The sequence below is a fragment of the Gopherus evgoodei genome, chromosome 1, assembly GCF_007399415.2.
Source record: "Gopherus evgoodei ecotype Sinaloan lineage chromosome 1, rGopEvg1_v1.p, whole genome shotgun sequence".
Lineage (NCBI taxonomy): Eukaryota > Metazoa > Chordata > Testudines > Testudinidae > Gopherus > Gopherus evgoodei.
Window position 1 is genome coordinate 199,343,101 of NC_044322.1, and position 12,592 is coordinate 199,355,692.

A 12,592-nucleotide genomic window follows, 5' to 3' on the forward strand; every position below is an offset into this window, starting at 1 on the left:
AGAGCAGGGGTCAGCAACCTATGGCACATGTGCTAAAGGGGGCATGTGAGCTGATTTACTGTGGTACACTGCTGCCGGCCTAGGGTCCCAGCCATCAGCCCTGCTTAGCCCGCTGTCAGCCTGGATGGACGGAACCCCAGACTGGCAGTGGGCTGAGCCACTCAACCCGCTGCCGGCCTGGGGTCCCAGCCGTCAGTCTGCTCAGCCTGCTGCCAGCCTGGGGTTCCATGTGCCAGCCCCTGTAAATGTAAAATGTATTACTGACATGCAAATTTACCACCTTAAATTACCATGAATAAATGAAGACTTGGCACACCACTTCTGAAAGGTTGCTGACCCCTGTATTACAGCATTGTGATAACATAAAAATTTGTATTACTATTAAGCATAAGGTTTTTAACAGGGTCTAATTCTTACTGGCTCAGAGACTTGGCAATTTCAATTGAACTCCGAAAGCAAAGAGGACTGTGGAAATTACTCATTTAATGACACTTCATAAAACTAGAGCGGACAGAGTCAAGAAAGAGGGTTCTGTAGCACTTACATACCATTCGGCTCATCATTTTCTGGGATACTTACTGAAATAATAAAAACATTAAAATTAAAAACAAAAACTTCTTGGTACCTGAAAGTCACCTTCACCCTGACACTATGCTGCAATATTTAACAATATAATCTATTTTACAGCTAGACCGAAATGCTCATACTTAATGCTGCATCAGCCACACAACAAAATAATTAATCTTATATTTTAGGCAGCAATCCTTGCTTTATATCCATAATGCATCACATGAAAGTGTTTTGTTCCAAAAAATGACAAGTTTAATCTTATGAATACTTCTGACTAAGCATTTAGTCATGACAGGATAACTTTTTACCACTTTATCATTACTGTAGTCCATTAAACTCTAGCACCCATGGATAGATTCTGTTCTGAAATCACATCAAAAGTTAACAAACAAACCACAAAATTGGGGGCTAAGAAAAGAAGATCTCAGTAACAAAGGAGTTACTTTATAATCTGTGTATGAATGAGAAGGATAGCATATAGGTTGTCTGAAGTATTATTCCCAAACCAGATGCATCATGAGCCACAGCCTATTTCCCCTTGCCAATGTGCCATAACCCTAACCTGCAGGGTTCAATTATAGGAGATTGAAGGGGGTTCTCTTATGGGTTTTCTGCTAAAAGAAGGGAGCTAGTTAGTGCTGCTGTGATTTTTGTGATAGGCATACTGGTCCACTCAGCAGGGCTGCTGCAACCCATTAGGCGACCTAGGCGGTCGCCTAGGGCACTAGCATTTGGGGGGATGGCATTTCAGGTCCTTCGGGGGTGACCACAGCGGCCGGATCTTCGGCCGCTCCAGTTGTCATCAGCATTTAGGTGGAGGGAGCTGGGGCAGGGGAGTGCAGGGAGGGCCGCCAGCAGCAAGTAAGGGTGGGGGCAGCGGCATGCAGGGGAACTCCCCACTCCAGCTCACCTCTGCTCCGCCTCCTCCCGCTCTGCTTCTCTCCCTCCCAGGCTTGCAGCACCAAACATCTGATTGGCACTGCAAGCCTGGGAGGTGGGAGAAGTGGAGCAGTGACAGCGTGCTTGGGGAGGAGGTGGAACAGAGGTGAGCTGCGGCGAGGAGCTGCTGCACAGCTCCCCGGGCTGGGAGGAGCTGCCGCGGAGGGGAGGGCAGAGATGGAGAGTTGCCACAGGGCTTGGGTGGGGGGGAGCGCGGGGTGCAAGGTGGAAGTTTCGCCTAGGGCACAAAACATCCTTGCACCCGCCCTGCCACTCAGAACAGTATTGAAATCATACAACTAATTTCACATACTGTAGTCCACTGAACAGCCATCCACTAGTAACAAATTTCTTTCACTACCAACCTAGGCTGGGTTGGAGGACTAAGTCGGTTGTTAGTGCAGGAGACATGCAGAACTTAAAAAAAAAAAAACACACACCAAAAAACCTCTAATACTACTGCAGCACCAATCTGCATCTCATATTATTTAGAGAGAAAAACTGGCAAAAGTATTTGAAACTTTAAGGAAACAGGTTTCAGAGTAGCAGCCGTGTTAGTCTGTATCCGCAAAAAGAACAGGAGTACTTGTGGCACCTTAGAGACTAAAAAATTTATTTCAGCATGAGCTTTCGTGAGCTACAGCTCACTTCTTCGGATGCATAGAATGGAACATACAGACAGGAGATATTTATACATATAGAGAACATGAAAAACATGAACCTTTTCATGTTCTCTGTATGTATAAATATCTCCTGTCTGTGTGTTCCATTCTATGCATCCGAAGAAGTGAGCTGTAGCTCACGAAAGCTCATGCTGAAATAAATTTTTTATAGTCTCTAAGGTGCCAAAAGTACTCCTGTTCTTTTTAAGGAAACAGCTTCTCACTCATTTTTGAAATGCTTCTAATTGAAGACACTCACTGGCAGAGACATTCATCGAGGTGACAGTTCTCTCTAGTTGGTTTTCAGCAATACAGGTTAATGTAACGTTCTCTTCAGGAGAAATTACAATTTTACTGGAAAATTTTCCATTAACATAGTTGGTCTCCTCTGTCTGGAAAGGAAAGAAGAAATCAGTAGAACAAAAAATGTACAAGTAATTTCTTGTACTAGAATTGTTTATAAGGAAAGTTCTAGAAGTAAATAACTCTTAAAAATAAATCTGTTACAGTTTGGAAAAAAGGGAACCATTTAAAATAATAAACTAAATAAACAGTCCAATAATTGATTTTAATATTTTGCTCACTTAAACATGAAAAGCACTTCTCATTTATACTTCCACCACTTGACAATTGCTTTCCCTCTTTAGTGTTTGCACTCTTCAGATGTGTCTCCTCCATCAAGCTACACATTTATTTTAATATTGCCTTAAATATCTCAGTGTCATAAAAATTGGTGGAGCTGTACCCTGAATTTGCTGCCATTTATCATCATCTGCTACAAGCGCCCAAAATTAATCAACATTTTATATAGTTCCAAGACCTGATCCACGCCCTGAAGCTGAAAACTCCTTGACTTCAGTAAGACTGAAGATGTAACTAAAGGTAGTATATGACCATAAGAAATTAATGCACACTGCTGGTGGGTGCTGTCCAATCTATACTATGCAGAGGACTATCACTGCCAATCTCTGTGCATGCGTATTTGATCTTTTTCTTTAATCTCTCAAAGTCCGTCAGGTTTTCCAGGCCTCACATACTACTATTTGTGCATAAATGAATGAGAAAAATACTTGCTTGATTTATGATGCTTCCACTACCAGTAGTTGTCCATTGCACAGCTGGTTTGGGAAAACCCTCCACGTGGCAGACTATTGTTTTAGATTTATTTGACCCTGTTTTCTTTGTCATTCTGATCTTAGGTTTTCCTAAAAGAATATTATATTTAAACATTATGGTAAAATAATTGTTAACTGTACAATTTACAGTATTAACAAAGCATAACTAACTGCTCCATTACCTTCCACAATAAGTGTAAGTGTTTTCCTTTTCTTTAACCCTTCAACCTCCTGTAGAGTAGTTTCGCAGATGTAGTTTCCAGCATCCTGGTACTGTAGACTTGAAAATGATGGACTTGTCTGCATTCTGGTATTGTCCTGATAAAGTAAGAAGTTAGACCACATCATTTCCAATTTAGGCCCCAATCCAAATAAGCATATGATTAAAGTTAAGCATGTGAGTCATCTTATAAACCTCATTACAAATAAGCAGTGCAATTGATTTCAATGGAACTCCTCACGTGCTTTGTGGGATCAGAGCCTTAATCATAGAAACATAAAGCTAGAAGGGTCCTCAGGAGATCATCTAGTCTATCCTCTGCACTAAGGCAAGTAAACGTAGACCATCCATGACAGGTGTCTGTCTAACCTTTTCTTAAAGCTCAAAGATCAGGGATTCCACAACTTCCTCCCTTGGGAACCTATTCCAGTACTCAACTATCCTTTATAGTTACAATTTTTTTCTCTTATCGAATCTAAATCCCCCTTGCTGCAGATTAAGCAGATTCCTTCTTATCCTATCTTCAGTGGACATGAGAACAATCGCTCACTGTCTTCTTTACAATAGTCCAATATACTTGAAGGCTTATCAGATTCCACCCCCCCCAAATAATTTTTTCCTCGAGATTCAGGTTTTCTAAACCTTTTATTATTTTTGTTGCTCTCCTCTGGACTCTCTCCAAATTTGCCCACATCTTTCCCAAAGCATGGAGCCCAAAACTAGAAACAGTACACCAGCCAAACAGAGCTGAACAGAGAGGGACAATTATCTCCTTTATCTTAAATACAACACTCCTGTTAATACACCCCAGAACGTTGCTTGCCTTTTTCACAACTGCATCATATTATTGCCTTATATTCAATTTGTGCTCTACTGCAACCCTTAGATCCTTTTCTGCATTATTACTACCTAGCCAAATAGTTATTCCCTATTTTGTATTTGTGCATTTTTTTCTTCCTAATGTTTAATTGTCCAGCCAATAACTAAACCCCAGCATTTGACAATGTAATTAGCAACAGTTGTGCCAAGCATGAAAAAAGAGGTTTCCAATTTCTCAAAAGTGCTGCATGGACAGCTCTGCAGGCTTTAGTGATCTATTTATATAAAAAACAGGGACCACATGGCAAGTATGCTTGCAAGCTTACCTATGCCACCTCCCCATGCCCACCACAATAGGTCCCAGCTTTGAAGGAGAGGATCAGAGGATAGTTTGGTGTCTATAGTCTAGTCTTCCCTTGGCCACCCTAGTGAGACTGCCAACAAGGCTGCCAGTTTTGGTAACAGTGGTGAGAAATGGACACTTTATTTCAACACAAACCACTGACCAGTCATTAGGTGGTGGTCTGTCAATCAGGGTCAGATGTGAATACTCTCTGACAAACTTCCTCACTTACCAATGCCCTGAGACATCCAGTCACTCACTCCACTGCCCAATGTAGGCTGTCCTTTTAGTATGTTTATGGGAAACATACCAAAAACATAATAGCCTAAATCTTCAAAAGTGTTGAGTGTGTGGAGACCTCAATATTTTCAGTGCCAAAGTGGGGCACCTAAAAGGGACTGATTTTCAGGCGCCTGCTACAGTTTTTCAGAAAAATCAGGTGCTTTTAAAGTGTCAAGTAGCACACCCAAAAACTGAGGCATCCAAAATCACTAGTCACCTTTGAAAATTTATGCAAATTGGTCCAAACATTTATAGTATTAAATGTCCAGGTTAATATTTTAGTTGGTCATTGCTTATAAAAGATCAGTTTTAAAAAGATTCTTCCCAAAACACAGAGGGAGTAACCAAATACAATGAGTAGGTGTTAACAAGAATTACTACTAACCTTTATCCAAAACACAGTTGCATTTCTACTGGAAGAGATGTTGCATGATACAGGCAGAGCTTCTCCAATCTGCTTAATAACCTCTCCACTAGGAGTAAGTGATAAATCCAAATCTATGATAAAAAGGAACATTGTTAAAAGATAAATACCAGAAGAATGGACCATTCTGAGGATTTACAGAAAAAAAGAAATCAGTGGACTAATTGCAATTCTAAAACTTAGATTGTTTTCTCAAAAAAAAAATCTAAATCAGTTCTCATAAGTGAGACAGATAAATAATGATCCTGAAAAAACACAGTGCAGAGTATTTGCATATCTACTATAATTATAGTCTAAAAGTGAAACATGACACAGATCAGCTAATAAACAGATCTTTTCCCATCTTGTGCAGCTGGAAAAATGAACCAGGAGGTTCATGAAACTGGAGATGTTGTCCAGGTAGGGGGGAGAGGTTTTAGCAAAGGGAACAGCAGAGTGGAATGAGAAGGATTTTTGTTAGAAGTGGGGCGGAAATCTGAGTAGAGGACTTGTCTTGAGGGATAAAGAATTTTAGAAGCTGCATGTAGGGATACTGGGTAGAGAAGAACAAGGGAGAGAATTCTTGAAATTGGTAAGAAGGACAGGTTGATTCTCTTAAGAGGTGTGGAAGAGCTTCCCCAGTTTGGGGAGGCAGGGTGAGGGGATGGTGCAGAAGGGTTTGGCAACTCAGTGGGAGAAGTGGGTTAGGGCCTTTGTCAGAGAGGTAGGGAGGCAGCATATGTTCTGTTCGTTGATTCTTTTTTCCAAGATTTCTTCTTAACTTAAAACACACTCATTCATCACCCACTATGTAGCTTTCCAATGCATCATTTCCCCTTTTTACTTCTTATATGATTAGATATGCCATAAGGTCTCAGACATTCCAAGTTCTAGGTCACTCCAGATGCTACTGTTTGTTTTTTGCATACATAATCCTATCTCGAGAGAATAGAAAAGTCGCTTAGTTAAACATTGCTTTCATCCCCATCTCCTAGCATCTTACTATGCAAACCAACAAGTCTAGTCATCCTAAATATTGCATGTATGGAAATCAGTGGCTGGTGGAGCTCTGAACCACAGTAGATTATAATCCCATCATGGCATACTATTTGCTGGAAAAGCACTGCAACATGTCCTACCATTTTAACAACAGCTGGGAAGAAAAAAAAAGCCAGGTTAGACACAAGAGGGTGAACCTCAAAAGAAGGGTTTTTAAAATGTTTGTTTTCCTTGGGCCAGAGCCCTAAAGTCCCACTTTGTTCTTTTTAGGGCAGGAGACTCACCAGGCAAGAAATATTTTTGCCCAGCTCTGTAGTACCAGATAATTATTCTCATGAAAATGGTGGTATTGCATTTACTGGATTCTGCTGCTGTTGCTGTTAAAGGGTTTAAAATACCACTACTGCATTCAGGCAACTAACAGAGTTCTAATTAAATTGTCACCTACATTTTCTTTATCCCTTTCCCTATCATTATAGATAATCAAGAAATCTATATATAAAATGCCCCCTTTATTATCCGCTTGTTTTGCCTTCCTGATTCTAAATCCGCAGACACTACAGCAACAGTCATCTTAGAAATACTCAAGAAACGGCTGATGATGCAGATAGAATTTCTATCTGTATATTCTCAAGTACTAAAGATCTTAGAATTGCTAAAACCTGTGAATTGTGCTTCATTAATCCCAACAGCAAGCAAATTCACTCAACAGAAGAGTCAACTTTTCTGCTGCTTTCAATCACCAATTTCACTAGAATGAGCATTATAATTAAGGGAAGCAGGCATCAAAGAGAAGACCCGGCCCATCTTGCAACAACAATGAATAATGTCAAATGTTAGTAATATCGGTGTTATTACTAATATAAGCCTAATTTCTACTATCAGTGGTTACATGAACTCTCTCTCTATTGGTTCACTTGCTACTTCACACAGCAGGCACACGTACAAAGACATTATCAAAGAGAGACAACTACCTGAACAGTATCATTTCGTTTCCCTCTTGTCCCCAAAATCAAAACCATCAAAATTCAGTAAGAGATACTTAGGAGTTCATCTGTTCTCCCCACAATGACTCAAAGAACAATTGCATAGATTGCTGCTTCACGTGGGTGAGGAGGATTAGTTCTCACTCAGCTTGTTTCCTCCTATTCTCTGAGCACACGCTAATATAGGGTAGAGAGGCTATGGCAGTTTTTTGCTCGGGGTTATTCCCCTTCGATGTCTACTCAAGCCTTTATTTCTTTGAAGCAGGATATCAACCCAGACTCAAGAGATCATAGAAGATCATTCAGGAAGGAATCCTGTCACGGGAAGCAAGAACTCATTAAATTCTCGGCCTTCATCTCTGCAAGACTGACACTCTGAAGAGAGCAGTCTTTAAACGCAGACCTCCTCCTGGGCAACAGGCTAGGTCCCCTCCCTTTTCCGTGAAAGAATCGAGGCCACCACCCTTCTCACATATTGTTATGAATCATTCAAAGTTAGGGAAAAACTGCAGTGAACCTGAGACTTAAGGTCTTCACTTCTGAGCTGCATAGCCCTGAGAGGTGTTTATAGAATGGGCTGGGAGACTAGCTCACATTTAGCAGAGGATTCTCTTGGAAATCATTGTGGGCATCTGGGTAAATAGTTTGTCTGAATACACTAATTTTCCTTATGTACACCTCTACCCCGATACAACGAGACCCAATATAATGCAGTAAAGCAGTGCTCTGGGAGGGGCAGGGCTGTGCACTCTGGTGGATCAAAGCAAGTTCGATATAATGTGGTTTACCTATAACATGGTAAGATTTTTTGGCTCCCAAGGACAGCGTTATATCGGGACAGAGGTGTACCATGACACACACTTTTCATCTGTTGGCACAGATGTTACTGAGTAGGGCAGTATGAAAAAGGTTTGCATACACTTGCCTTTCTAGGGGCAAAAAATTACTAAAATACTCTACTTTTACACTGACTTGCTTCAGGTTTCTTTTTTCTGCCTTTAAAACTCCCTTCATTAATTTGTCATTAAAAACAAAGATGGAATTTGAAGATCAAATAGGTAAAGACATGAAAACATACAAAAAATTATTTAAGTATATCGGAAGCAGAAAGCAGTGGTAGAAACAGTAGCTCTGCTGAACTATCAGAGTAAAGCAAGCAATTATAGAGGAGAAAGCTGCTGAAGAGAAGCTACATGAGTTCTCACCACAATACACGTTGTGGAGATTTCCACCTTAGGCCAATAATCTTTAAATCATAAAAGTGAGGCAATGTTAGGGATTGAAGGGTCAAAAGAACAGATACAGGAACACACCGATTAAATTAAAGAGGAACAATTCAACAGGACCTGATGCTATACATTCAAGAATTCTGAAGGAAGTGGCTGCTGACAACAATATGCACTCATTAAAATCAATTACTATACTGAAACTCAAAGGCAGTAAGTGTTGCCCCTATCTTTAAAGATGATGCTCGGGTGATTATGGGAGTTAGACAAGCAAGCCTTACTAAGTACCAGGAAATTGGCTAAAATAATATCTGAACAACTGGATTATAAAACACCGAGATGAACATTTAATGACAGTAATAAACCAAAATCAGCATGACTTCTCACATCCATTAGAATTCTTTCAGCCTGTAAACAAAATAGTGGATAAAAAGAACTAGCTGATAAAAATGATTTGGATTTAAAATAAAAAGCTTTCGAAATAATCTCTCTTGAAAAGACTATAGAGGAAATTAAGTAGACACAGAATGAGAAATAATGTCATGGATGAGGAACTCACTAAAAGTCACAAAATAAATGGGGAGTTTTCCCCATGGTAAAAGGTTGACAGTGGGTTATATTAAGACCAGAACTGACATATGTTTAAATAATCTGGAAAAGGGTATGAATAGAGACAAGGCAAAATCTGCTGGTGACAAGAAATTTTACAGGTCGACACTAATATTTTAGAGCTTCAGAGGGACTTGCAAAGCTCAGTGAATGGACAACATAATGGCAGATGCTGAAAGTCCTTGTTAAATGTACAATATTCATTAGAAGAACAGTTTGAATTACTCACACAGATAAATAAGTCCTAAATTAACTGTAATCTCAAGAAGAAGTGCTAGGCATCCCTGTAGGTAATTAAATGAAAACCTCTGCCCACTACACATTAGCAGCAAAAAAGAAAAAAAGGCAAAATATATTAAGATATGTAAATAATAGGATAGAGAATAATAATAAAATTATGGTGATGCCATTATATAAATTGATATTATGGCATCTCCTGGAATACTGTGTTCAATTCTGATTACCTTATCTAAAAGAAGATGGAGCAGAAACAGAAGAGATGCAAAGTGTGTGTTTGGGGGGGGAGAGAGTACACAGGGATACTTCAGCATGAAGACAGTCTGAAAATGTGTGTGACAGTTTAAAGAAGAGACAAATGAAAGAGTGGTAAGGCAATGGCATATAAAATAATCAATGTTGTAAAGAATGCAAACTGGGTGCTCCTCTTTATCCTTATACATAATATAAGAACAAGTGGATAGTAAATGACATGGAAAAGCAACACATTTAAAACTAATAAATACTTTAAAAATGCCTATTCTGCTGGCAGAATTTATTGCCACACGAATTTAAGGTCAAGAGTTTACAGGATTCAAAAATTGGTTACATATTTTTAACGAATAATGAGCAAATCCACAGACATATATTAAGGGATATCAACTCTCTTGCGCTTTACGTAATAAGCCAAACACTAAATGACTGCTTTAAGGAGAAATTTCCACTATGGATATAGCTAATCCTTTATTGTCCACCTACAATGTTCCTAGCATATTCCTCTGAAGTAAGTGGTACTAGCCCTTTTCTGAGATAGGATATTGGACTCATATGATCCAGAATGGAAATTCCTGTGAATCATGGTTTTGATTGACATAATAAAGGACCAAATGATGCTTCTGTAAATTTAAATGGATTCTGAGACAGTGCCTTCATACAATAATTTTTGTATTAAAATACACAAGTCATCACTGATTGCAACTTGTCAAAAATATGTTTGCTGAGTGTCAGAACAGTTTGCACAGTATGCAGGCCTGTTTTAATCCACTGAAGTACAGTGGTATTAAAAGGTATCAAGTTAAAAAAATGCACTTACTTTTTTCTAAGACAAAGGATCAAATTCTGTTTGCAATTATTCCATGCTCAGTTCTCCTGTAGGTGACAGACTCCAATAAAAGATATTACTTCAGCCACCTTGTTTCTCTCTAATATCTGGGGACTGACATGGTTACTACACTGCATACAGTTTTAGGGTAGCCAATAGGACTAATCACATGAGTAAAACAAGGAGGGATTGGCTCAGAATTTGTAAGATGTTTGAATTGTTTCTGGAAATGAAAGATACAATGACTTACAATGAACTATGATAGCGGTTGAGTCCTCCATGCTTCTGTCAATCAGAGAGCATTTGTATTCTCCTGTTGCATTTCGTCTCACATCTGTCATTATGTAAGTATCTGAGCTTCTTATGCCTTCAGATTCTCCCTGTGGATGGAAGTATTACACTTATGGGTTACAGAGAGTTGCTAACAACAAGACAGTCACATGGTTCTTTGAATAATATTTTATGAAGCAATTTTTAGACTGAAGTGCTTCACAGCCTATATACATTCAGCACCAGTGAAATCCAACCACCTCTGAGTATAGCAGATTTAATTTTGTTGCACGACTGCAGGCATTGCTCAGTTGCAAAGTCACTCCCACATTAAGAAAAAAGTTTTACTTGGAACATTCAACTTAAATGACCATTTTTAGAAATGTTAGAAAAATACAAAATCTAAGATGTTTAACAGGTAGATTGGAAGGGAAGATTACATAGACAGAACAAAATGTATAATAATCATAACATTGCAAAGAGAAACTATGATGAGGGAACAATATCTTATCTGAAATGCTACAAGTTCCAGGAAACATTAAATACTGAAGCGTATCACAAACATTGAGAGATCCTTAACACAGCACTAATTTTAGTTCCCCTCAAGCAAGAGAATGCTGTAGATGTAATTAGGAGGCTGAAGTCCATGTCAAATGGAGCCCTTAGCTCACCCACGTTCATCACAGAACAGGTGGAGTTCTGGTGCACTGGCGGCTCTTCCCTCCATCCTAGCCCCCCCTTCTACAACTGCTGCTTAGCATGGCTTAAAAGGGGGTTGATTAGGGCATCAGTTCCGCTCTCCCTAAGCTTCACCTGCAGCTTGATGTAGAGGAGTGGCTTCAGACCCTGCCTCTTCTCACAGTTCTGCAGCAATGCAAGCTGCAAAAGGAGAGGAGTCCAAAGTAGCTGAGGGTTATTAAGCTAAGTAACTGGTGGTTTGGAGCTCCTTGGAAGCATGTGGTCTTCCTGTCCTGAACGTATATTGATTCTGATGGTGTAGTGGGAGTAGAAAACACAGAAAGAATGCAAGAAACAAAAAGGAGGAAACAAAGGTCAGCCTACAAATGATCACATTTCTGTCTGAAAATATTTCACCTATTATTGCAAGATTACTATAACTAATATATACTATAATATAAATATTAACTTTATTTTCAATTTTTACTTTCTGCATTTGACAGTAGGTTGTGTATTATTTATTCCACTGTTTCCCTTGTATTGTCAGTCAATCCTTGTTTGTGTCGAGTAAAGACAAAATAAATACAGGAAGATGCAACTGTGAAACCACAAGAAATGGCAGGTGTGATACCTGAAACTACTTTAAACTCGTGCAAAAAGAATGTTTGTCCCTTTAAGGCGTAGTTAATAATTTTCAAATTGTTCTTTATAAATCTTATTCCCCATTTTAAAAAAAATTCCATTAATACATTGTCTCTCTGTTTTTCACCATACAATTCTAATGTTCTTCTGAAGGCTGTCACTACAGGAATTAATTACTCAATATACTTTACAGAGAAAGATCTAAATCTGCTACATTTGATTTTTCTCGTGGGATTACTCTGTTTGTATTTGAGTTAAACTGTTTTCCTCTGGTCCTTTTTCACTATTGCATTTCTATGAACACCACTGCACCATATATTTTGTGTAAAAAGTTTGCTAATCTGTGAAGAGGGTAAAAAAATCTTCACTAAATTTTGATAGATTCTCTGCAGGCTCCAGACTGGTATCCTCTCAGGGAGTTTGCCGAGCTTGCCAAGGTCATCTTTTCACTTTGTTAATAGCATCAGATGCCTTAATTTGTTATATAAGCCTTTATAACTTCAGTCCACAG

General features: G+C 39.1%; 1 protein-coding gene across 3 annotated transcripts in view; it reads right to left on the minus strand.

The window, feature by feature from the left end:
- The window catches only part of ALCAM (activated leukocyte cell adhesion molecule), a 169,015-nt gene that overhangs the window by 18,515 nt on the left and 137,908 nt on the right, over positions 1 to 12,592 (minus strand). For all 3 annotated transcript variants that reach the window (XM_030582347.1, XM_030582328.1, XM_030582338.1), the window contains exons 8-13: positions 10,742 to 10,871; positions 5,336 to 5,448; positions 3,469 to 3,604; positions 3,246 to 3,376; positions 2,431 to 2,563; positions 549 to 578 (exon numbers count right to left, since the gene is read on the minus strand). In XM_030582347.1, coding sequence (XP_030438207.1) covers positions 549 to 578; positions 2,431 to 2,563; positions 3,246 to 3,376; positions 3,469 to 3,604; positions 5,336 to 5,448; positions 10,742 to 10,871 — 673 coding nt within the window. The remainder of the gene's footprint in view (positions 1 to 548; positions 579 to 2,430; positions 2,564 to 3,245; positions 3,377 to 3,468; positions 3,605 to 5,335; positions 5,449 to 10,741; positions 10,872 to 12,592) is intronic.